Below are 25,084 nucleotides of genomic sequence, written 5' to 3' on the forward strand. Positions count from 1 at the left end.
TAAACTGTTGACCTTTACAATCGAAAGAACCATTTCTGGATGAATTTGTAGGACAAATGAAAGAAAGCTACACTTTCCTTTCCAGTTCTGAATAACAAGTTGTGACAAATTAAAATAGGGGAGAGGAAAAAAAAAATCAGCCTACCCTTTGCAAAGAGCTTTATGGATTGTTACTGTGAGAGTTTGAAGAAGGCTGAGCGTCGAAGAATTGATGCTTTTGAACTGTGGTGTTGGAGAAGACTCTTGAGAGTCCCTTGGACTGCAAGGAGATCCAACCAGTCCATTCTGAAGGAGATCAGCCCTGGGATTTCTTTGGAAGGTATGATGATAAAGCTGAAACTCCAGTACTTTGGCCACCTCATGCAAAAAGTTGACTCATTGGAAAAGACTCTGATGCTGGGAGGGATTTTGGGCAGGAGGAGAAGGGGACGACAGAGGATGAGATGGCTGGATGGCATCACTGACTCGATGGACGTGAGTTTGAGTGAACTCCGGGAGTTGGTGATGGACAGGAAGGCCTGGCGTGCTGGTGATGGCCAGGGAGGCCTGGCGTGCTGCGATTCATGGGGTCGCAAAGAGTCGGACACAACTGAGCGACTGAATGAGTGACTGTCCTGAATCACATAGGACTAAAGATCACGTGGGGCTTTCCTGCTGGCTCAGTGGTAAAAAATCCACCTGCCAATGCAAGAGACATGGGTTTGATCCCTGGGTCATGAAGATCCCCTGAAGAAGGAAATGACAACCCGCTCCAGTATCCTTGCCTGGGAAACCCCATAGACAGGGGAGCCTAACAGGTTACAGTCCATGGGATCACAGAAGTGTCGGACATGACTCAGCGACTAAACAACAAAAATAAAGATTATATGGGATCCAAAGAAAAATTTTCTTTCTCACGCAAGAAGCAAAGTTATTTTCTCCCCATGGCTTTAGGAATCTCCCTATCCAAAGTGTACTTGGCAAAGATTTGTACAGATATGGTCAAGCACTCTGTTTGCAGCCAATTTATTTCCAATTTATTCTTAGTTTATGCTATTGCCCATTCACTACAGAAGCAGCATGAAACCTTAAGTGTGGTTCTCTGTGAAGGAAAGTTACTTAGCTCAAAATAGCCTGGAGTTAAAATTCCCCTCCAGGTCCTCCCCACCATTCTATGCAAAACAAAGAACTCTCTCACCGGAAGAAAAAAAATGGACATTAAGGTTGATTACACCCAGGAGATAACTACTCTGAACAACCTTGGAGAAGAACAGGTCCCCTTAAGACAGGAGCTTTCCACATACATGCCTATACATACTCACTCTTTTCTTGGGTTAGTGCAGCAGCTCACTAATCTGACTGCTGCCCCTTCTCGCCTCATTGAAGGTGATCTGTTCCTGTAAAGTGCCGGTTTTTCTGAACCTTGCCTTCTCTAACTCCCTTACCTTACACTCTGAATTTTGCTTTTTACTGTTCAGAGAAATTCAATAATGGAGATACACAGGCTCTATGATTGGTACACAAAATAGGGCACCAACCCAGGAGAATCCTGGAAGAAATGGTTGCACTGGGTCTTAAAGATTCAGCAAGATACATACTCTAGCCTCTATGTATGTAGCTTTTGGGCTCTGGGAAGAATTTGTAGTCTCCTACACTACTTTCTTTTTCTGATTGAGGAATTCAAAATTAAGTTTTGCCTTTAGAATTCGGACATCCAGACTTCCCAGGTGGTCCAGAGGTTAACAATCTGCCTGCCAATGCAGAGGACATGGGTTGGATACCTGGTCCAGGAAGAACCCATATGCTGCAGGCTCACCACAACTACTGAGGCTCCAGTCCTAAAGACCCTGCTCTACAGCAAGAGAAGCCTCTGCAATGAGAGGCCTGAGCACCTCAACTAGAAGTAGTTCCCCCTCACAGCAAACAGAGAAAACCCATACGCAGCAAGGAAGACCCAGCGCAGCCATAAATAAAAATAAATTAATAAAAAGAATTCAGACATCGCTTCTATACATGTGGAAAATATTCATCTCAAACAGAGATGGATGAATCAAATCATCTGACTCTAGAAAAGTCGTAGTAAGGCCTCTTCGATTTCCTGTCCCTCTTTAGCAAATCTTTCCAAAATTCTACCCCGGCATTCCTCCCACAACATGAGACGTGAAACTTCCAGATGTCAAGTTCTCAAATGGCCTGCCCTGGAAAGAAGTGTTTCCACGGGCTCAAGCCTCCGGACTAGGCTTGCAAATGTCCCGCCCCCGCCCCCCAACCACACATACTCCCAGAACTGTGATAGGAGCACGAGAGAAACCCAGAATGAGGGAAAGGGAGTGGCATGACTGTTGCCTGTTCCCTTCTGGAAGAAAGGAAGAAGGAAGAAAAAGGGAGAGAGGGAGGAAGAGAGACAAAAAGAGGAATAAAGACGCACACGCTTTATAAATGTATGCGGAAACTGAAACACTGTAAAGTCCTTCCTGTGGCTACAAGGGTGTGGCCCTGTGGCTACACCCCGGCACGAGGGGTCAAATCCAAAGATGCCGCTAGGAGTGCCAAGGGGTTCAGGGCTCAGGTCTGAATAAAGAAGGGCCTGATCTAGCCAGAGACTGTCCGAGCAGAGCGAGAGGCCAGGACTACGGGAAAGATGATTTTCACTAACAGGGTTCAGAGGGGAGAGCCGCCCCCCTGCACAGAAGCCTGACTCATCTTCCCCATAGGCTAGATCTGGCCGGAGGAGGGGGCGCTCCCCGCCCACAGCGGACAAAAGGCCCAGGAAACGTATTGGGCGCCCAGAGCAGACTTGACCAGATGAACAAGCCCAGGACTGGCTCCTAGCGGGGGCCAGAGAACCCTGCGGGCCTCAGATGCGCCTCGCCTCGGTCCCGACATTCCGCTTACGTCACTGATCGTCGCGGTCCAGAGCCCGACCTCGGGGACGGCGCCCACAGCCGCTGGGCCGCAGCACAGGAGGCAGAGGGCGAAGCAGAGCAGCGGGCGCCCGGCGGGAAGGCGGCGGCGGGGCGGGAGCCAGACCCCGTCGCGGCAGACGGCAGCCATCTTTACGCGGAAGCCGCACCTGGCGATCCGCCGCACCGCGAGCCCGCACCTGGTGCAGGCCCGCCCCCGGGAGGCGGGTTCGGGCCCAGGAAGTCTGGATGGGACGTGGAGACTGGGCTCAGGGCCAGCTGGGGCGGACAGGGGCGCCAGAGCGTGAAGAGTAGAGGGGGAGGGGCGGGGTGGGGTCGGAGCGTGGAGGTGGGGCCAGGCGGAGAGGCGGGGCCTGGGGGGCGGTGGGGAGGCGGGGCCTGGAGGGAAGGAGAGTAGGGGGGGCCAGAGAGGGAAGAGTTGAGGGGGAGGGGCGGGAGGTGGTCCGAGCGTGGAGGTGGGGCCAGGCGGGGAGCCGGGGCCTGAGAGGAGGCGAGGGGCGGGGCTCAGGGCCGGCCGGGGCGGAGAGTGGCGAGGCGCCAGAGCGTGAAGAGTAGAGGAGGAGGGGCGGGGTGGGGTCTGAGCGTGGAGGTGGGGCCAGGAGGGGAGGCGGGGCCTGGAGGGGAGGCGAGGGGCGGGGCCCGAAGGGTTTGGGCCGCAGTGTGAAAGCGGGGCGGGAGGGGAGGCGGGGCTTTGAACCAGGCTCGTGTGGACCAGGGGGTCAGGAGTGGAAGCGAGGGGCGCGGCTCAGGGCTGGACGGGGCTTAAGGTGGGGCACGAGCTTGGAAAGGAAAAGGGGCGGGGAGGAGGAAGAGGGGTCCAAGTATGAAGGCGGGGCCAGGTAGGGAGGGGAGCGGGCAGAAGAGGCGAGGGGCGGGGCTCAGCCTTGGGCCCAAGTGTGGAAGCGGGTGGGAGGGGAGGCGGGGCTCTGAATCTACCTGAGCTGGAGGTGGCTTTAGCTAGAGGCCGAAAGCTCAGGTCCCAGACTCCACGTGGCTGTGGTCAGAGGCTTTTGTTGTTGCTCAGGCGCCCAGTCGTGTCCAGACTTTTTCCTATCCATGGACTGCAGCACGCCAGGCCTCCCTGTCCCTCATCATCTCCTGGAGTTTGCACAAGTTCATGTTCATTGAATCCATGATGCAGTCCAGCCATCTCATCCTCTGACACCTTCTTCTCGTTCTATCCTCAATCTTTCCCAGCATCAGGGACTTTTCAAATGAGTCGTCTGTTCGCAACATATGACCAAATACTGGAGCTTCAACTTCAGCATCAGTCTTTCTAGTGAATAATCAGGGTTGAGCTCCCTTAAGATTGACTGGTTTGGTCTCCTTGCTGTCCAAGGGGCTTTTGGGAGTCTTCTCCAGCACCATAGTTCGAAGGCATCAATTCTTTGGCGTTGTGCCTTCTTTACAGTCTAGCTCCCACAACCGTATGTGACCATTGGGAAGACCACAGCCTTGACTATACAGACCATTGCTGGCAGAGCAATGTCTCTGCTTTTCAACACACTGTTTAGGTTTGTCATCGCTTTCCTGCCAAGAAACAATCGTCTTCTGATTTCATGGCTGCAGTCACTGTCCGCAGTGATTTTGGAGTCCAAGAAGAGGAAATCTGTCACTACTTCCACCTTTTCCCCTTCTATTTGCAATGCAGTAATGTGGCCAGAATTTGGCAATAAGGAGTTCATGATCTGAGCCACAATGCGGAAACAGTGGAAACAGTGTCAGATTTTATTTTGGGGGGCTCCAAAATCACTGCAGATGGTGACTGCAGCCATGAAATTAAAAGACACTTACTCCTTGGAAGGAAAGTTATGACCAACCTAGATAGCATATTCAAAAGCAGAGACATTACTTTGCCAACAAAGTCCGTCTAGTCAAGGCTATGGTTTTTCCTGTGGTCATGTATGGATGTGAGAGTTGGACTGTGAAGAAGGCTGAGCACCGAAGAATTGATGCTTTTGAACTGTGGTGTTGGAGAAGACTCTTGAGAGTCCCTTGGACTGCAAGGAGATCCAACCAGTCCATTCTGAAGGAGATTAGCCCTGGGATTTCTTTGGAAGGAAAGATGCTAAAGCTGAAACTCCAGTACTTTGGCCACCTCATGCAAAAAGTTGACTCATTGGAAAAGACTCTGATGCTGGGAGGGATTTTGGGCAGGAGGAGAAGGGGACGACAGAGAATGAGATGGCTGGATGGCATCACTGACTCAATGGCCGTGAGTCTGAGTGAACTCCGGGAGTTGGTGATGGACAGGGAGGCCTGGCGTGCTGCGATTCATGGGATCACAAAGAGTCAGACACGACTGAGCAACTGAACTGAACTGATGTGGCCAGATGCCATGATCTTAGTTTTTTTAATATTTAGTCTTAAGCCGGCTCTTTCACTCTACTCCTTCACCTTCATCAAGAGGCTCTTTACTTCCTCTTCACTTTCTGCCATCAGAGTGGTATCATCCGCGTATCTGAGGTTGTTGATGTTTCTCCCACCTATGTTGATTCCAGCTTGTAACATCCAGCCTGTCATTTCTCGTGATATGTTCAGTGTATCGGAGAAGGCAATGGCACCCCACTCCAGTACTCTTGCCTGGAAAAACCCATGGACGGAGGAGGCTGGTGGGTTTCGGTCCATGGGGTCACTACGAGTCGGACACAACAGATTGACTTCACTTTCACTTTTCACTTTGCTGCATTGGGGAAGGAAATGGCAACCCACTCCAGTGTTCTTGCCTGGAGAATTCCAGGGACGGAGCAGCCTGGTGGGCTATCGTCTATGGGGTCGCAGAGTAGGACACGACTGAAGCGACTAAACAAACAGGGTGACAGAGGCTCATAGGGTGGAGCTACTAGTTAAAGTTCTCTGTGTGATTCAGTCTTTTGGATCCTTTGCATTTGTTCATACCCCAAGCCCATCATCTCAGGGGAAACAAATTGTTTTCTAAATTCATGGTGAGCGCCTGCAAAGTGCTTTGAGGTCGGGTCAGTTGAACCCAGGGCACTGTATTGTGAGTATATTGTCAGTGGGATAGTTAATAATTTTTAGAACGAATGAAGTTGTCTGGTTACTGTTTAAAGCTCAGAGGGTAAAGCTTTTGTCTGTATTAATTGTTTACTTCACCAGGCATTTTCAGCTGTGAAAAGTGAATAAATGTCTTGCTGTCAAAGAGAACTGCAGTTGTTCATTTATTATTAAATGTAAATAATGTCCAGAGGGAGAATGAAATCCTAGTTTAACAATCATTAATGTAAAATACAATCAATTTATAGTCAAGAGGACATGGCCTTATCAGTCACCCTGTGCTGTGCTGTGCTTAGTCGCTTGGTTGTGTCCTATTCTTTGTAACCTTGTGGACTGTAGCCCTCCAGGCTCCTCTATCCATGGGGATTCTCCAGGCAAGAATACTTGAGTGGGTTGCCATGCCCTCTTCCAGGGAATCTTCCCATCCCAGGGATCAAACCCAGGTCTCCCACATTGCAGGCGAATTCTTTACTGTCTGAGCCACCAGACACCGATCCATCACCCCAGTCACTTATTTAGCCGGTAATTATTGAGAGCCTGCAGTGCAGTATGTGTGTGCTCAGTGATATCAGACTCTTTGCGACCCCACAGACTGAAGCCCACCAAGTTCCTTTGTCCATGGGATTTTCCAGACAAGAATAATGGAATGGGTTGCGGTTTCCTCTTCCAAAGGATTTTCCTGACCCAGGGTTCGAACCTACGTCTCCTGTGTCTCCTGCATTGGCAAGTGGATTCTTTACCACTGAGCAACCTGAAAACTGTATTGAGAGCCTAATGCATAATAAAGACTGCACGTGCATTCCATCTGTGCCTTTCCCAGCAAGTAGTTGATATCATTGCTATGTGGATGGAAATAATAGCCTATGCCAAGGGCCTGGAGGAACAGAAAGACCTACCAGATGACTAGTTATTGGTGTGAGATGGACAATGGGAAGACTGGGAATATTTAAACAATAGTAGAAAATCAGGGTCCTACTAAGCAGTTTAGTCTGACATCAGAGAGGCAGTAAGGGTTCTTAAGCAAGGAGGATGAAGTGACCCAATCATTTTGGTTGTCCTATGGAAACTGTGTTAAGGAGGGCAATGAGATGATTAGCTAAGAATACATCAATGCTTTGTATGACCAGTGAAGAATAAATTACAGTAATTCAGAGGTGGTGGTCTCAACCACAGAAGCTTCAATGAGAATGGGGATTTGGATGGATTCCACAGATACGGGAGATGGAGATTTAAAAAAAAAAAAAAAAAAACCTTGGTGATTGGTTAGATATCGGAGCTTAGGAAGGAGAGGAGTTAAGGCAGGAACCAAGGTTCCTGGCTGGAATAAGTGAGTTGTGGAACATCTGGAGGAGAAGAAAAGTTAGGAGATCTAGGACCAGAGGGCTCCACAAAGGGATAATTCATTCAGGCAACTGTACATTGGGGAAAGAGGGATACCCAAACAATTCAAGGAATATTGGACAGAGTCTGAGTTGATGTTGGCTCCCTATTGGAATGGGAGGCCTAAGGGGCCAGGTAATAAAGAGAGTCCACAGACCCACATCTGGTAATTTTCCTGGTTCCAGCTAGTATAATTGGAATACGCATAGTTGATAGCTAACACTGGTCCTTGGTGTCTAGGAGAAGAGCTGTTTTAATGGAGATGGCTAAGTAGAAGCCTCTGAATCTGCCCCGCTGACCAAACCATCTTATCTCCTAGGGGGGATGGCAGAAAATTAGTGCTGCATTTAAAAGATGCAGTGCTGGTGGTTACCATCATATCACCATTTAATGCCTCTTCCATTGTAGGTGCTCCCGTTATTATTATTAATGAAGGAAACTTTATGTCCTTTTCCACTGATCCACTCACATGCTTCTATCCCAGACCTTCTTCTCTCACATCTGATCTTTTTCCTCTCGATTCCTGACCAGCCGGCCAAGCCATTAATCACTGCCCATAAGTCCATGTATGTTTCAACTTCAGACAACTCTTTCTATGAAAAGTGAATAACCAGATGCATTGCTTAAAGCCGCTATCCTCATGCCCCACCCTGGAGACGTGGACAGGATTTCATCCTCGGCCTTGTCTTTCAAGGCCACTCTAAGTAAGAGGAAAATGCAGCTGCACATGAAAAGATGCTCAACATAACTAAACATCAGGGAAATGCGAGTTAAAACCACAACAAGATATCACCTCACACCTATTTTAATGTCTATTATCAATATTAAATAAATAATAATACACAAATGATTAAATAAATAGGAGAGAAAAAAACCTCTTCCTTACTGTAAGACACCAACAAATAAATAAAGAATTAATGGAGTTAGAAAATTATCATTTGCTAACTGTCGTACTTGATTATTTGGCATTGCCTTTCTTTGGGATTGGAATGAAAACTGAACTTTTCCAGTCCTGTGGCCACTGCTGAGTTTTCCAAATTTGCTGCCATATTGAGTGCAGCTCTTGCACAGCATCATCTTTTAGGATTTGAAATAGTTCACCTGGAATTCCATCACCTCCACTAGCTTTGTTTGTAGTGATGCTTCCTGAGGCCCACTTGACTTCGCATTCCAGTATGTCTGGCTCTAGGTGGGTGATCACACCATCGTGGTTATCTGGGTCATGAAGATCTTTTTTGTATAGTTCTTCTGTGTATTCTTGCCACCTCTTCTTAATATCTTCTGCTTCTGTTAGGTCCATACTATTTCTGTCTTTTATTGTGCCCATCTGCATGAAATGTCCCCTTGGTATCTCTAATTTTCTTGAAGAGATCTCTAGTGTTTCCCATTCTATTGTTTTCCTCTATTTCTTTGCACTGATCACTGAGAAAGGCTTTCTTATCTCTCCTCGCTATTCTTTGGAACTCTGCATTCATATGGGTATATCTTTTCTTTTCTCCTTTGCCTTTCACTTCTCTTCTTTTCTCAGCTATTTGTAAGCCCTCATCAGATAACCATTTTGCCTTTCTGCATTTCTTTTTCTTGGGGATGGTCTTGATCACTGCCTCATATACAATGTCACGAACCTCCTTCCATAGTTCTTCAGGCATTCTGTCTATCAGATCTAATCCCTTGAATCTATTTGTCACTTCCACAGTATAATCATAAGGGATTTGATTTGGGTCATACCTGAATGTGGTCTAGTGGTTTTCCCTACTTTCTTCAATTTAAGTCTGAATTTTGCAATAAAGAGTTCACAATCTGAGCCACAGTCAGCTCCTGGTCTTGTTTTTGCTGACTGTATAGAGCTTCTCCATCTTTGGCTGCAAAGAATATAATTTTTCATAAAAGTATTTGGCTGCAAAGAATATAAAGGCAGAGGAACCAGAGATCAAATTGCCAATATCCGTTGTACCATGGAAAAAGTAAGAGTCCTAGAGAAACACTTACTTCTGCTTTATTGACTATGCCAAAGACTTTGACTATGTGCATCACAACAAACTGTGGAAAATTCTTCAAGAGATGGGAATACCAGACCACCTTACCTGCCTCCTGAGAAATCTGTATGCAGGTCAAGAAGCAATAGTTAAAACTGGACATGGAACAACAGACTGCTTCCAAATTGGGAAAGGAATCCATCAAGGCTGTATATTGTCACCCTGCTTATTTAACTTATATGCAGAGTGCATCATGTGAAATGCTGGGTTGGATGAAGCACAAGCTGTAATCAAGATTGCCAGGAGAAATATTAATAACCTCAGATAAGCAGACAACACCACCCTTATGGCAGAAAGTGAAGAGGAGCTAAAGAGCCTCTTGATGAAAGTAAAAGAGGAGAATGAAATAGCTGGCTTAAAACTCAAAATTCAAAAAACTAAGATTATGGCATCTGGTCCCATCACTTCATGGCAAATAGATGGGGAAACAATGGAAACAGTAAGAGACTATTTTCTTCAGCTCCAACATTACTGCGGATGGTGACTGCAGCCATGAAATTAAAAGACACTTGCTCCTTGGAAGAAAAGCTATGACCAACCTAGAAAAGAAGAAAGAAAAAGTTAGTTGCTCAGTCGTGTCTGACTCTTTGTGACCCCATGGACTGTAACCCACCAGGCTCCTCTATCCATGGAATTTTTCAGGCAAAATGACCAACCTAGACAGTATATTAAAAAGTAGAGACATTACTTTGCCAGCAGAGGTCCGTCTAGTCAAAGCTATGGTTTTTCCAGTAGTCATGTATGGATGAGAGAGTTGGATTGTAAAGAAAACTGAGCACCAAAGAATTGATACTTTTGAACTGTGATGTTGTAGAAGACTCTTGAGAATCCCTTGGACTGCAAGGAGATCAAACCAGTCAATCCTCAAGGAAATCAGTCCTGAATATTCATTGGAAGGACTAATGTTGAAGCTAAGACTCCAAAACTTTGGCCACCTGATGCAAAGAGCTAACTCATTGGAAAAGACCCTGATGCTGGGAAAGATTGAAGGCAGGAGGAGAAGGGGGTGACAGAGGATGAGATGGTTGGATGGCATCACCAACTCGATGGACATGAGTTTGAGCAAGCTCTGGGAGTTGGTGATAGACAGGGAAGCCTGGCATGCTGCAGTCCATGGGGTCACAAAGAGTCAGAAATGACTGAGTGACTGAATTGAACTGAGACTTAATTCAGAAAGAATCATCAACTGGATTCTAAAATTAAAAGTTTGATAAGAAAGTATCTATCACAAACACTTATTAATTCTAAAGGGAAAAATAGTAATTTTGTAGTAGAGAAACCTGGCAGACACCACCTTAATGATCAAAGTTAACATCACAACGAGTGGGACAAATTGACTTCATATGTTTCATGACATGATGCCCTGAAAAGAAACAGCATCACTTCTGTGGTTTTCCTGCCAGAAATGCATTACCTGAATCAAATGATGAGGAAACTTCAGATAAACTCAAAATGAACATTCTACAAAGCGACTAGCTAGATTGAATTTCTAACTGTTCCTTTTCACAAGAAACTTGTATATCATATATTTTTCTGTTCTGTCTAAATTGTATTGTTTACTAATGCTTCATACAGACTTCCCTGGTGGCTCACTGGTGAAGAATCCGCCTGCCAATGCAGGAGATGTGGGTTTGATTCCTGGGTCAGAAAGATCCCCTGGAGGAGGAAATGGCAACCCACTCCAGTACTCTTGCCTGGGAAATCCCATGGACAGAGGAGCCTGGTGGGCTACAGTCCATGTGGTCACAAAAGAGTCGGACACGACTTCGTGACTAAAACAACAAGAAAAACAAACACTTCATACAGACCCCTTGTTATACAACATCAAAATGCACAGTCAGACACGACTGAAGCGACTTAGCAGCAGTAGAACACTAGCCAATTTTCTCCAGTAGGTAACATTAGCAGATTGCAGATATTTTATAGAAAACACTGTCTAAATGGCTTTTTAATCCAGAGTTTTCATCTTTCAACTTCAACTGATGATGAGATATAGATATATATATATATACACATACATAATTTAAATCATTAAAACCATGGGAATTCCCTGGTGGTCCACTGGTCAGAGAACTAAGATCCTGCAAGCCCAATGGCCAAAAAAATAAAATTGTATCAATTATATAAATAAATCATTAAAACTTCAATCAGTCAACAAACATTGTGTGCCTTACTCAGTGCTATTTATCACACATTTGTACAGATTGCTGGTAATGGACATAGTAGGGATTTTACATTATTAAAGAACAAATGGTATTTACATTTTCCTTCTTTCTGCATTTCTATTACCACATAGTTTCCAAGAAAGATTATAACTAACATCATTGACTTAAGCAAATCAAGTAAAATTGGTATTTTCTACCTCCAAGCACTGCCTGGATAAGGATACAGAGATCTGCCAAGTGTAGTTCCATCACTGTGAGGAAATGAATCTGGGAGGAGTCAATAGTACAATGTAATACAAGGTAAGGGCTTCCCTGGTGGCTCAGTTGGTAAAGAATCCACCTGCAGTAGGGGAGACCGCCTGTAATACAGGAGACCTCGTGCAATGCAGGAGACATGGGTTCAATCCCTGGGTCAGAAAGATCCCCTGGAGAGGAAAATGGCAACCTGGGAATCCTGGGAAATCCCGTGGACAGAAGAGCTTGGTGGGCTACAGTCCATGGGGTCTAAAGAGTAGGACACGACTGAGCAACTGTAACGCCAGTACAAGGTGAAGCCCTGAAGTGTGGGTATCATGAGTGTATTGGGGGGATTTGCTTACTTTTCTTCAAGAGCTTTTATTTCTTAGACATTTCTTCAGCATTCCCCCAGAAGTGAGGCAGGAAATAGATGAGCCCCAGGCTGAACAGCTGGAGCTTGTCCCCGGTGGACAGATACTCCAAGATTAAGAAGAGAGAACCTAAGCCCTGCCCGGATAAGAGACCACACATTTCTTTCTCCAAGTCAAGGAAACCTTCCTGACTGTACAAGCACAGCAAGGCTCCTTGGAGGTCAAAAATGGAGTGATGTCAACCTACCCATAGGCCTCTTCTCTAGAAGCCATCTTGGCTAAGAGATGCATGTGCATACATGGGAGGACCCTGACAAAAACCAGTACAGATTCAGAAGCAAGCAAAGCGAGATGACGAAAGGAAACCTGGAAGAAATGCCCCCATATAAGTGATTCAAACTACCGTGAGGGCACAACTCTATCTCTGTGCCCACCTGTCTGTTTATCCTTTTCCTCCTAATAAACTCTACTTATTTCACTACTTTCCTTTTCTTTGTGGAAATTCATTTCCTGCAAAGCCGTATGGGCCAGGGGCTTGTCACTGACCGCTGGTCTAGTGGCTAGGATTCGGCGCTCTCACTGTCATGGCCTGACTTCAGTCTCTGGCCAGAGCTGAAATCGTGCTTCAAGCCACTGCAGACCAAGGCCATGCAAGATCAAAATCAGGTCCTGAGGTAAGGATTTAGGTGGAAGTAGTTCATGTGAGATGTGCAGTAAACACCAGGAGGGGAATGTCATGGTCTGAATTGTAAGCCCCCCTCCACCCCGATTCATATATTAAAGTCTTAACCTCCAATACCTCAGAATGCAACTATATATGGAGACAGGGCCTTTAAAGAGATAATTAAGGTAAAAACGAAGTCACACAGGTGAGCCCAGGACTTCCCTGGTGGCTCAGTGGTAAAGAATCCACCTCCCAATGCAGGAGACACAAAAGACATCGGTTTGATCTCTGGCTTGGGAAGATCCCCTGGAGAAGGGAATGACAACCCACTCCAGAATTCTTGCCTAGAGAATCCCATGGACAGAGGAGCCTGGAGGGCTACAGTCCTCGGGGCCATAAAGAGTCAGACATGACTTAGCGACTGAAGAACAATTCCAGTATGACGGCTGCTAAGTCACTTCAGTCATGTCCGACTCTGTTCGACCCCATAGACGGCAGCCCACCAGGCTCCCCCGTCCCTGGGATTCTCCAGGCAAGAACATTGGAGTGGGTTGCCATTTCCTTCTCCAATGCATGAAAGTCTTGGTAAGAAGAGGAGATTAGGACATAGACACACACAGGAAAAAGACCATGTGAAAACACAGGGAGAAGACGGCCATTTACAAGCCAAGGAGAGAGGCCTCAGAAGAAACCAAACCTGCCTGCACCTGGATCTCTGATCCCTTGATTGAAGCCTAGGAAAATAAATTTCTGTTATTTAAGTGACCCAGCCTGTGGGGCTTTGTTTTGACTGCCCTAGCAATGGCGCCCCACTCTAGTACTCTTGCCTGGAAAATCCCATGGACCGAGAAGCCTGGTAGGCTGCAGTCCATGGGGTCGCTAAGAGTCCAACACGACTGAGCGACTTCCCTTTCACTTTTCACTTTCACGCATTGGACAAGGACACGGCAACCCACTCCCGTGTTCTTGCCTGGAGAATCCCAGGGACGGGGGAGCCTGGTGGGCTTCTGTCTATGGGGTCGCACAGAGTCGGACACGACTGTAGTGGCTTAGTAGCAGCAGCAGCAAACTGATACAGGGAGTGAGGGGATGTGACAGGGAAGGAAAATACAGGGGGACTTATCAAATCAGCATCTTTGTGGGCAAGGGGGGGTGTATCCTATAGAGAGACTTGCTGGAAAATGTGAGGCACACGCCTCAGAGTCAGCTCACAAGGGATGAGGGAGCTGCGATATTTATTTTTCAACTATGTATGGCTGTGCTGGGTCTTCATTGCTGCACAGGCTTTTCTCTAGTTGCAGTGAGCAGGGGCTGCTCCCTAATTGGGGTGCACAGGCTTCAGTATTTGCAGCGCGTGGGCTCAGCAGTTGTGGCTCCTGGGCTCTAGCGCGGGTTCAGTAGTGGTGGTGCATGGCCTTAGCTGCTCCACGGCATGTGGGATCCTCCTGGAGCAGGGATTGAACCCATGTCTCCTGCATTGGCAGGCAGATGCTTTACCACTGAACTACCAGAGAAGCCCAAGCTGGAATATTTGTTTAGTCATACCTGTTAGTCCATGGTTGAAGGCACCAACTACACTGTCAATTCCAGGCTGCTGTGAGTGGGTATTTATTTATTTGGCTGTGTTGGGTCTTGGTTGTGGCTTGCAGGCTTAGTTCCTTGACCAGGGATCGAACCCACATCCTCTGCATTGGAAGCTGGATTCCCAACCACTGGACCAGGGAAGTCCCCACTGTAAGACTTTTAATACTACATTTTAAGTCATTTAACAGAAGCTGTTATAAGTTAAGCGTATCTACTGTAAACCTTGAAGAACAAAAACAAAGTTATAGCTAACAACCTACAGGAGATGAAACAAAATCATAAAAAATTTGATTATTCCAAAAGAAGGCAGAAAAAGTAAATAAAGTTAATCAAGAACAGATAAAACAGAAAACACATAGCAAGCTGACTGACTGAAACCCAAGTGTATTAATAATCATGTTTCAGTTCAGTTGTTCAGTCATGGCTTTGTGACATGGAGTCACTCCTTGTGACCCCATGGACTGCAGTACGCCAGGCTTCCCTGTCCATCATCAACTCCCAGAGTGTACTCAAACTCACGTCCATTGAGTCGGTGATGCCATCCAACCATCTCATCCTCTGTCGTCCCCTTCTCCTGCCCTCAATCTTTCACAGCATCAGGGTCTTTTCAAATGAGTCAGTTCTTCAGATCAGGTGGCCAAAGTTTTGGAGTTTCAGCTTCAGCATTAGTCCTTCCAATGAATATTCAGGACTGATTTCCTTTAGCATTGACTGGTTTGATCTCCTCGCTGTTCAGGGGACTCTCAAGAGTCTTCTCCAACACCAAAAGCATCAATTCTTCAATGCTCAGCTTTTCTTATAGTCCAACTCTCACATCCATGCATAACTTATCTACCATACATGTTTATCTGCCCTAATTAAAAGGCAGCAGTTAAAAAAACAGATGGTTTTTTAAAAAAAACCATCACCATCAGATGGTTAAAAAAACAGTATCCAATTGTATTCTACTTACAAGAAAGGCACTTTATATATAAAGACACAAGTGGGTTAAAATTGAAAGAATGAAATATAATATGACCTGCTGACAGTACAAAGGAAAGCTGGAGTGACTATATTAACATCAGACAAAGTAGATTTCACAGCAGAGACTATTATAAGGGATACAGCAAGGTTATTTCATAATAATAGAGGTCATTTCATTAGAAAGACGTAACAATCCTATGCATTTATGTTCCTATTAACAGAGCTTGAGACAAATGAAGGAAAAACTAATAAGAAATAGAGAAAAATCCACAGTTATTGTTGGTGATTTCAATAATCTTCCCTGAATAATTGACAGAAATAAAACAAAACAATCTGTCAGGATATAATTGACTGGAACAATACAATCAACCAACTTGACCTGATTAATCTTAATAGAATATTTAACTCTGAAACAAGAGAATACACATTTTTTTTTTTTTAATGTCTAGACCATGGAGAAGAGATGAAATGGTAACCACCTCCATTTACAAGGGCCCAGTATTGTTTTATCCCATGCGAGAATACACATTCTTTTCAAGTCCACACAATCATTTACCAAGACAGACCATACTTTGGTAAAATGTTCATACTGGTGAATTTAGGAAGGTGGGTACATGAGTTCTATTATGCTGCTGCTGCTGCCACTAAGTTGCTTCAGTTGTGTCCGACTCTATGCGACCCCATAGACGGCAGCCCACCAGGCTCCCCCATCCCTGGGATTCTCCAGGCCAAGAACACTGGAGTGGGTTGCCATTTCCTTCTCCAATGCATGAAAGTGAAAACTGAAAGTGAAGTCGCTCAGTCGTGTCTTTGCGACCCCATGGACTGCAGCCTACCAGGCTCCTCCGTCCATGGGATTTTCCAGGCAAGAGTACTGGAGTGGGGTGCCATTGCCTTCTCCGGAGTTCTATTATAGGGAAGGAAAAACAACTTTTTTCTCTATGGTCCTAGGTTCTCATCTGGGACCCTGCAAATCAGACTGATGAAATGTTAACAAGAGAAAATCAATCATGTATATTAACACATGTATTATGCATATACATAGGAGAATTCTGTGATTAGTAACTCAAAGGGATGGTTGGTACCTGGGATTTACAGAGCATTTTAATAAAGAACAATAAATTTGTAGGGAAGTGACAAGAAAGAGGGAAAGGGGTTTTATGTTTCCAAGAGTGGCAAGCAGCAGAAGGGAAACATTTGGGGGAAGGTAAAGGAGTAAGTTTCGGTTATGCAGGTCCATATCAGACCCGACTTTCTGTCTGCTCTGTAACCATAAAACTTGCCCTGGAAAGGAGATTTATGGAAGTCCACATATTCCAGAGGTTTCTGCTTTTAGTCAGATAAGGGAAGCTTGAGAGGGCTTCTTTCTGCATCTGTTGATTCTCACTTAAAATTATCCTTAGAGACACAGATGTAGAGAACAGACACCAAGAAGGGGAGAATGGGACTGACGTTTACGCACTGCTCCATATGAAACAGATGACCAATGAGAGCCTATTGTATAGGGCGAAGAGCTCTCCTTAATGCCCCGTGGTGACCCGAATGGGGAGGAGATCGAGAACAGAGGGGATATACACACAGCTGGTTCACTTTGCTGTAAACAGAATATAATACAACATTGTAAAGCAACTATACTCCAATAAGATTTTTTTAAAGATGAAAGATAATTGGGAAAAAAAGCTATCCTTATGCCAAAGTGGCATATTTTGAGGTGGCATATTCTAATTTCCTACATTATATAAATACGTATAATTTTCTACATATTTAAACTATCTTAATTTAAAGCATTGTAAAAACTGCAAGTTTTGTCTAATTTCTTTAATGGTTAAGCAAAAATGAATAACCATGGACTGATCACTTTGAGGAGTCCTTAAGAACTTGCTTTTCACTAGGCCGTAGTTCACCAAGATAGAGATAAAGGAGGATCTGAAACATCTGGTAGAGCAAAGTCCTAAAACTTAAAAAATTTTTGTGATATAACTGATATACCATAAAATTCACACACTATAAGTTAAAATTCAATGGTTTTTAGTAAATTTTACATGAACATATTCTAAAGTAGTGATCTTTGGGCCACAATTTCCAAAAATAATTATTTTGTTAAAATACAAATGAATTAGGTAATTTAGGCATGCTAAAGTTAAATAGTATTGGCAGTTTTACTTCTGTCCTTAGAGCTTTAAAAGGGAGAAAATTTTTATGTAGATTTGTACATAGAAACACCATTCACTACTGAAGTGTTCATTAAAGAAAGCAAAACTTCCTGTTTTCCCATTTGTCACTCAAAGTACCTAAATGTCTTTAGAGAAGTTAAGTTGCTGTTGTAACTGGTTTATTTTCGGGTGAGTTATTTTCCCACTGATTCATCAGAAGTTCCAACTTGCTTTTGTCATTGACACAGAGAAGTTACAAAAGTCTTTACTTTCATGAGTCAGGACAAGTCTGGCCAGCATCGCCCTGATTTGTAAGCTAAGAGCTCTGGTTTGGCCATTTCCTAAGCGGGGAATGTGGTTGGTCTGGGGGACTGGGAGGCAGAGGGAGGGTCTCTCCATCCCTAAAGGGCACTCTGACAACTTAGGTCCTCAAATCCTGTTGATCAAGCCACCACTGCTTAATCACCCATATATGGAAAGAGAATAGTCAACGAGGCTTGAATAACTAAACTCCTGGGGGAGACCAATAGAAATGATATCTGGGCATCAGATATGGTTCTTATATGGATGTGTAGGGAGTCGCTTGCCTCTAGGGCATAAGGGCCCATATCCTGCACTCTGCCAGTGTCCCCACTGCGTGCATCACTGGCACAGATTAAGTCCTTTTCTGAGTTACTTTGTGTCAACTACAAATTGGCACTTGCCATCTGCCTCTGAAAGGATTAAATCATGTGCTGCTGAAGCTGCTGACCTCAACACCTACTGAAAAAAGTTTAATACATACTTGATTGCATGTATTCTTCCTTTGCCAGACTCACATATATACTGATCTTCCCCCTGCTTCTTTGGAGCATTTTCTTAGAGTTATCTGAGGTGCTGTCTCCTGGGCTATAGCTCTCATCTTGCCCCAAATAACACTTAACTTGCAACTCTCACATAGTGCATTTTTTTTAAGTTGATTTGCACTATATTGAAGGCAGTTGGTAACATAATCAGGGACAATTCTACTGTGACAGATGCTGAGTTTGCACTGCATAAGGAATGGAATGGAGAGAAGGCTCTAATTGGGAAAAACCTTGATAACGAGTATAAGGTCCTTTCAAAGACCTTGCCACCTCCCTTTCCTACACAACCACCCAAGGGGTTGCAGGAGAAGGCGGCGTTGTCTTTACTGCACACGGATGGACACTTGGCCTCCGAGAGAACAAAGTGACTTGCTCAAGATGACTGGAGGAAGGCTCACAGGACTGGTTCCTGTCTGGCCCTTGCTGCTGGCTGCACAACTGACTCAGGATGCCCCTAATCCTTACTTCTCCTTTCTACTCAGAAAGATGAGAAAAAGGAGTGGGGCAGGAGTTGGCAGAAAAGCAAAGAAAGAAGAAAGAAAGGGAAGAGGTGGGAAGAGAGGGAAAGAAGGAAGAAAGGGAGGGAAAAACAGCTCCCCAGGCAGACTTAGTCTCAACCTGAAGGTCAAGAGCATTTCAGGTATTTGTTTATTCTGCTCGCCCTCCACAGCCCGGTCCCAGCCCAGCTGAAGGGAATGACCCAACTTGTTTCTGTTTTCTCTTCCCCGGTTTTTTTTTTTTTTTCCTTTGGTCCTAAGAGCCACTTACATAAGTAATCTGAGTTTATACAAAAGAGAACTTGAAAGGCTATGTATCAGTTCATGATCAGAAGACTGGACAGCACTTTGTCAGGGATCAGGTCCTCTGAAAGTTAGAGCTTTTAGATATTCCAATGTGGCCGAGAGACAGCAGTGGTTCTGGCTGTCTCAGTTAGGGGACTGCAAGTGTCAACAACAAGGGTTGTTGTTTAGTCACTAAGTCATGTCTGATTCTTTGCAACCCCATAGACTGAAGCCTTCCGGGCTCCTCTGTCCATGGGATTTCCCAGGCAAGAATACTGGAGTGGAGTGCCATTCCCTGCTCCAGGGGATCTTCACACCCCAGGGCTCAAACCTGCATCTCCTGCACTGGGAGGCGGATTCTTCACCACTGAGCCACCTGGGAAGTCCCCTGATGAAGAATAGTCCCGCTCTATTCTCCTCTTGTGAACAGGAGGTGGTGAGAGGTGTTCTGCCATCACGCCCCATTTGCCCAAGGCCCTGGTGTATCGCTGTGGGGTTGGGCAAAGTTAATTTCTCTGCCACGTCTCAGGAAAAGCTGGAAGCCATGGCTTTCTCTCTACAGCAGAATTGACCCTGGCTTCCCAGACTTTCACAGGCCACACGGCAGGTACTGAGCACACTGGACAGGATTTGGGGGAGCCGAGGGCATTCGGTGACTTATTCATTATATATTTGTTTACATTATGTAATTAAAATTAGAAATACAAAACACAAAGCATGTTACTTTAGATATGTGACATTAAATACGTATGAAACCCCCAAGTACGTTTTCAATTTGCTTACTTTATTTAACAGATTCGAACATATCTTTTTTTTGGCCACATGGCTCTTGTGGGTCTTAGTTTCCCAACCAGGGATTGAACTCTTGCCCCCTACAGTGGAAGTGCAGAGTCCTCACCACTGGACCGCCAGGGAAGTTGCCATGAACATACCTTTTTAACTTGGGTTTTTTTGCTTGAACTAGCCAGTTGGTTCATGATTTCCCCAAAGCATGTTTCAGTTACTTTTAAAATCCCTATTGTATGGAAAAGACATTCTCAATAGTCATCATCAACAGGAAACTTTATTTGCACAAGCAGACGATACAAAGCAGGTGATACAAAATCTTTTATTGATTTTCAAATAACCATTCAAAAATTTCCAACAGTTAGAAATTATCTTGTAGGTTCTAACAGCCTTTTGTTTATTTTTCCTTTCACTGATAAAATGTGGTGCTGGTGTTTCTCACAGCAGTGCAGATTCCGTTCCATCCCCCAGAACTTTCTGGTCTGGACCATTTCACAGTAACAATAGAGTTCAGCTGGCCCTGGAGACTGGGGCACCTAGGCTGGCAGCTGGGATGAGGATCCAGGCTAGGAGGGCCACATGCTGCTTTCTGCAGGCTGCAGTGGCTTGCGGGAAACTATCCACAAGCGAAACAGGCCTGAGGATCCCAGAGTGCTTGGCCTGCCCAGCTGCCACAGGCGCTGGAAGGATCAACACTGAAACTGATCACATCGGTTGACTGCTTTACTAGCAAAGTTAACCTTCTCTTGCCTCATCTGCCCATGTGTGAAATGGAGATAATAGTAGTACCTACGTGGTCTTTCCTGGTGGCTCAGTAGTAAAGAAGCCTCCTGCCAATGCAGGAGATGCAGGTTCAATCCCTCGGTCAGGAAGATGCCCTGTAGAAGGAAACAGCAACCCACTCCAGTATTCTTGCCTGGGAAATTCCATGGACAGAGGAGGCTGGTGGGCTACAGCCCATGGGTTCTCAGAAGAGTTAGTCAGGACTGAGCAACTAAACAAGAAACATCGCCTGGTAGGGTCACTATGAGGATTAAATGACTCCTGGGCCTGGCCACATAGTAAGTGCTACCCATGTGTTTGTTACCCTGGGGGAGCACATGGCAGCCCACTCCAGTATCCTTGCTTGGAGAATCGCATGGACAGAGGAGCCTGGTGGGCTACAGACCATAGGGCCGGAAAGAGTCAGACATAACTGAAGTGACTTAGCATGCACGCATGCATGTGTTTGTTAAAGTTAAAAGGTCAAGAAGCTCTGGAACAGACTCCCCAGATCACATGCTTGAGCCAGCCCGAGTCAGATTCCTTGGTTCTGAATTCTGGCTCCTGCCCTCTCCAGACAGGGGCCATAGAAGACCCTCAATCTTTCCAGCTTCGGTTTACTGGCCCACACGTCATGATGGCACTGCTACCCATGTTAGTGACGTACAGATTACTGTAGTTTTCATAAAGTGCTTGAGACTTAACAAGTGCTCAACCAGCAACGACTGTTATGACCCAGCGGAGCTGGGATGTGAACTGAGGGGTCCTGAGCTCTAAGCTTGTTTCCTGTTCACTGTCCACATCTCCCTCCTGTGAGTCATGCCTTCCCACAGAAAACTGCTTTACCTCTTGGACTCATCTATGATCTTCTTTTTTTAGCCAAGCTGCATGGCAAGCGGGATCACAGTGTCCTGACCGGGGATGGGACCTGTGTTCTCTGCAATGGAAGTGTGGAGTCCTAACCACTGGACCACCAGAGAAGTCCCTTTTAGGATTTATTTTAAATCTTTCCACTCAGATGGTATTTTTCAACCCTCTAATATTTTTTGTTTTTCATCTCTGGGCTCTCTGGAGTGGTTTTTCCATATCTTTTTGTTGGCTGCACTGGGTCTGTGTTGCGGAGCTCGGGCTTTCTCCAGTTGTGGCGCGTGGGCTCTAGAGCGCGAAGGCTCCGAAGCTGCCAAGCACAGGCCTCTCGAATTGCAGTACTCAGGCTTAGTTGCCCTGCGGCATGTGGGATCTTAATTCCCTGATCAGGGATTAAACCCACATTCTCCGCATTGGAAGGTGGATTTTTAACCACTGGACCACCACTGAAGTCTCTTCCATATCTTTAAGAAACAATATCAAGAGTGGTTAGAGCAACTGCATCAAGGGCCAGGCATCAAGAGAAGCCCTTTGCAAAGGCACTGAGGCAGCCAGTGACCATATCCTCCCAAGTCTCAAGGAAGTACCACACACTCTTCCTCATTCATATTTTATTAGGAAGCCAGATCAGAGAATTCATTAGTTATAAAACTTTAAACATGAATCACTCTTATCAAATACATGATTCAGGTGGGAACGCCAGATTTTTCTTAAGACTAGGAGCAACGGCAAATAGGGCATTTCATTTTACAAATGTTTAATAGTCACGAAAAAGACAAAAAACTTAAAAAAAAAAAAAAAAGAAAAACAACTTTGTGCCAGTGTTAACATCCAGGAACTGTGGTAGAGATGAGGCTGTTAGGGCTTAAATGTTACGATCTGCTAGAAAAGTGACATGATATAAGTCATCTTTTATTAAAATAGAATATCTTTGTCTCTTTCCACATATACAGATAGATAGATACTATCTCTTTAAATAAATATATATTATGTACTTTAAACAGTCATGACTTACTTGACAGCATTCACGTGGTGCTTTCTGGCTGGGGCATTTATTTGTTAAGGAAGGCAAATACAAAAAAAATCAAGGGTCTTCAAAGTAAGAATTTCCAGGGTTTGGGAGTAGTGTCTCAGCTTTCCTCACGTGAGGAGTTCTGAGCCTTCCGAGGCATCATCAGCAAATAAAAGTTCATCTGGCCCTGAGGTCTCCAGGGGCAACGTGCTGGACTGGGACCAAGAGACCCCGTTCCTTACCAGTGTGTCCTCCGGTAAAACCCGGTTCTTTTCCGCTGTTCCTGTGGCGGGGGAAGCCATAGCTGGCTCTTCCCATCCCTCATTGCCTCCATTCAGGATGTACCGTTCCTCCTGAGGTCTGTGCTCATGAACTTCCGCGGTGACCACGCTGATGGTGGCGCTGGGCATGCAGGAAGCAATGATGGAGTCGGGATGGATGCTCAAGTCCAGCTGAGTCAGTGCCGAGCCCTCGGCCCGGCCCTCCGCACTCTCTGGAAACTGCGTGTTGACATAAATGACTTCGGTGTTGTCCCCAACCGCAGGCAGACTCTCTAAGAGCTTTTTTAGCTGCAGTCTCAGCACTGAAAAGGGGGGGCGGTCCAGGGGCTCCGCTCTCCAGCACGAGTGCATGATTTCATACCTGGAAGCAAAGAGGAGTGCGTGACCTCCCCAGCACAGCACCCGAGCCCATGTGCCAACCGTCCAGTTGTCCCACTCAGGAGGGAAGTGCGTGACCTCCCCAGCACAGCACCCGAGCCCATGTGCCAACCGTCCAGTTGTCCCACTCAGGAGGGAGTGGAGGGGCTTGGGGATGGAGGTGAGAGTGGGGGTCAGTGTCCTGGCTCCACACTCACCGTCGTTCCAGGCCCTGCGAGCCTCGAGGAATGAAGTCGAGAGGTGGGTTGGGGTGGACAGGTGTGTGAACCATGAGGGCAGTGCTGTGACAGCAACAGGTGAGCCTGGGCTCAGACAGCCCCTGATTTGGGGTGGCTGCAGCTTCGGGCATGTGTGCGGCTGCTACATCTTGGCCATCTGCTGCTGCTCCATGAAGCAGACGTGCACAGCCATTCACAGACACGGGGACCCCTGCTCTTGTCCGTGACCTCTACCTTCTCCAGTAAAACGAATGATGACTGACTGTAGTATTTACTATCTAACAGCTGTCATTTAAGGTACTTTCAGACATGTTAGCTTGGCAGCAACACATGTCCCCACACAAGTACTGTTAAACGCATTTTATAGACAAGTCTCCGGAGAGGGTGATGCTAGGCCCTTCCTAGTTTGAGGGGGAAACTGACCCACACTGAGGAGTGTCTGGTGCCCCAGCCCATTTTCTTAACCGCTGAGCTGCCCCGCCTGCCATGGGTCAGACCCTCATGCGTCTGGCTTCCACTCTCTGGGCAAATGGGGGACCATGGAAAGATTGTGTTTAGCAGCACTTTCACGATCAGATGATAATTTTAAGAAAAGCAGGTTTGGATGCCACCCAAGGGATATGCTAGGATCCTGGGGGTGATGAAAAGAGGAAGACAGGAGAAAGGATAGCCCGTGCACTCTTGCAGGAAAGAGGGACCTGAACTGCTCATTCATTTACATGCTCTGTGATGTCACTGTGCCTACGTTCCCACAAGTGTGACCACTCTAGACCCTGCCCAGCCCTGGGCTTCTGTGGTTTGATAGCACAAGCGGATTCTGTTTTATTGCATTTCCCCTCCACCCACCACAGGCATAAACCCATGCTCCTTCTAGCATTTCATTTTATCACACTTCAAGATACTGTGTTTTTTACAAATTAAAATTTTTTATTGGTTTATTTGGTTGCACTAGGTCTTAGCTGTGGCACAAAGATTTTCAATCTTCGTGGCAGCACGTGGGATCTTTAGATGTGGCATACAGGATCTAGTTCCCTGACCAGGGATCAAACCCAGACCCTTTGCATTGGGAGCCCGGAGTCTTGGCCACTGAACTGCAAGGGAAGTCCCTGTTTTTTACAAATTGAAGGTTTGTGGCAACCCCGTGACGAGCAAGTCTGTTGGCGCCATCACAGTTCGATAATTCTCACAATATTTCAAACTTTTTCATTATTAATGTTTGTTAGGGTGACCTGTGATTCAGTGTTCTTTGATGTTACTATTATAATATTTTTGAGATGCCGCAAACTGTGCCCACGGAAGACGGCAGATTTAATCAGTGGATGTTGTGTGTGTTTTGATGGCTCTGCTGCTGCTGCTGCTAAGTCGCTTCAGTCGTGTCCGACTCTGTGCGACCCCATAGATGGTAGCCACCAGGGTCCCCCATCCCTGGGATTCTCCAGGCAAGAACACTGGAGTGGGTTGCCATTTCCTTCTCAAATGCATGAAAGTGAAAAGTGAAAGTGAAGTCGCTCAGTTGTGTCTGACTTGTCGCTACCCCATAGACTGCAGCCTACCAGGCTCCTCCGTCCATGGGATTCTCCAGGCTGGAAAATCTGGAGTGGGGTGCCATTGCCTTCTCCTCTGACGGCTCTACCCGCTGGCTATTCCTCAGTCCCGTTCCCTCTCCTTGGAACTCTCTCTCT

The 25,084-nt window shown here is 46.0% G+C and overlaps 2 protein-coding genes across 4 annotated transcripts in view; both read right to left on the minus strand.

Moving 5' to 3' along the window:
- TMEM87B (transmembrane protein 87B) overlaps positions 1–3,210 on the minus strand; it is a 49,710-nt gene extending 46,500 nt beyond the window's left edge. For 2 of the 3 annotated variants that reach the window (XM_070798164.1, XM_070798163.1), the window contains exon 1: positions 2,875–3,210. In XM_070798164.1, the coding sequence (XP_070654265.1) occupies positions 2,875–3,033 (159 nt within the window). In that variant the 5' untranslated portion in view covers positions 3,034–3,210. The remainder of the gene's footprint in view (positions 1–2,874) is intronic. The other variant, XM_070798165.1, reaches the window with a different exon arrangement.
- Positions 3,211–20,142: 16,932 nt separating this feature from the next.
- The window catches only part of MERTK (MER proto-oncogene, tyrosine kinase), a 137,517-nt gene continuing 132,575 nt past the window's right edge, over positions 20,143–25,084 (minus strand). Inside the window, exon 19 of the mRNA XM_019969605.2 lies at positions 20,143–23,167. Within this exon, the coding sequence (XP_019825164.2) occupies positions 22,654–23,167 (514 nt within the window). The 3' untranslated portion in view covers positions 20,143–22,653. The remainder of the gene's footprint in view (positions 23,168–25,084) is intronic.

The sequence above is a fragment of the Bos indicus genome, chromosome 11, assembly GCF_029378745.1.
Source record: "Bos indicus isolate NIAB-ARS_2022 breed Sahiwal x Tharparkar chromosome 11, NIAB-ARS_B.indTharparkar_mat_pri_1.0, whole genome shotgun sequence".
In the NCBI taxonomy this organism is placed as follows: domain Eukaryota; kingdom Metazoa; phylum Chordata; class Mammalia; order Artiodactyla; family Bovidae; genus Bos; species Bos indicus.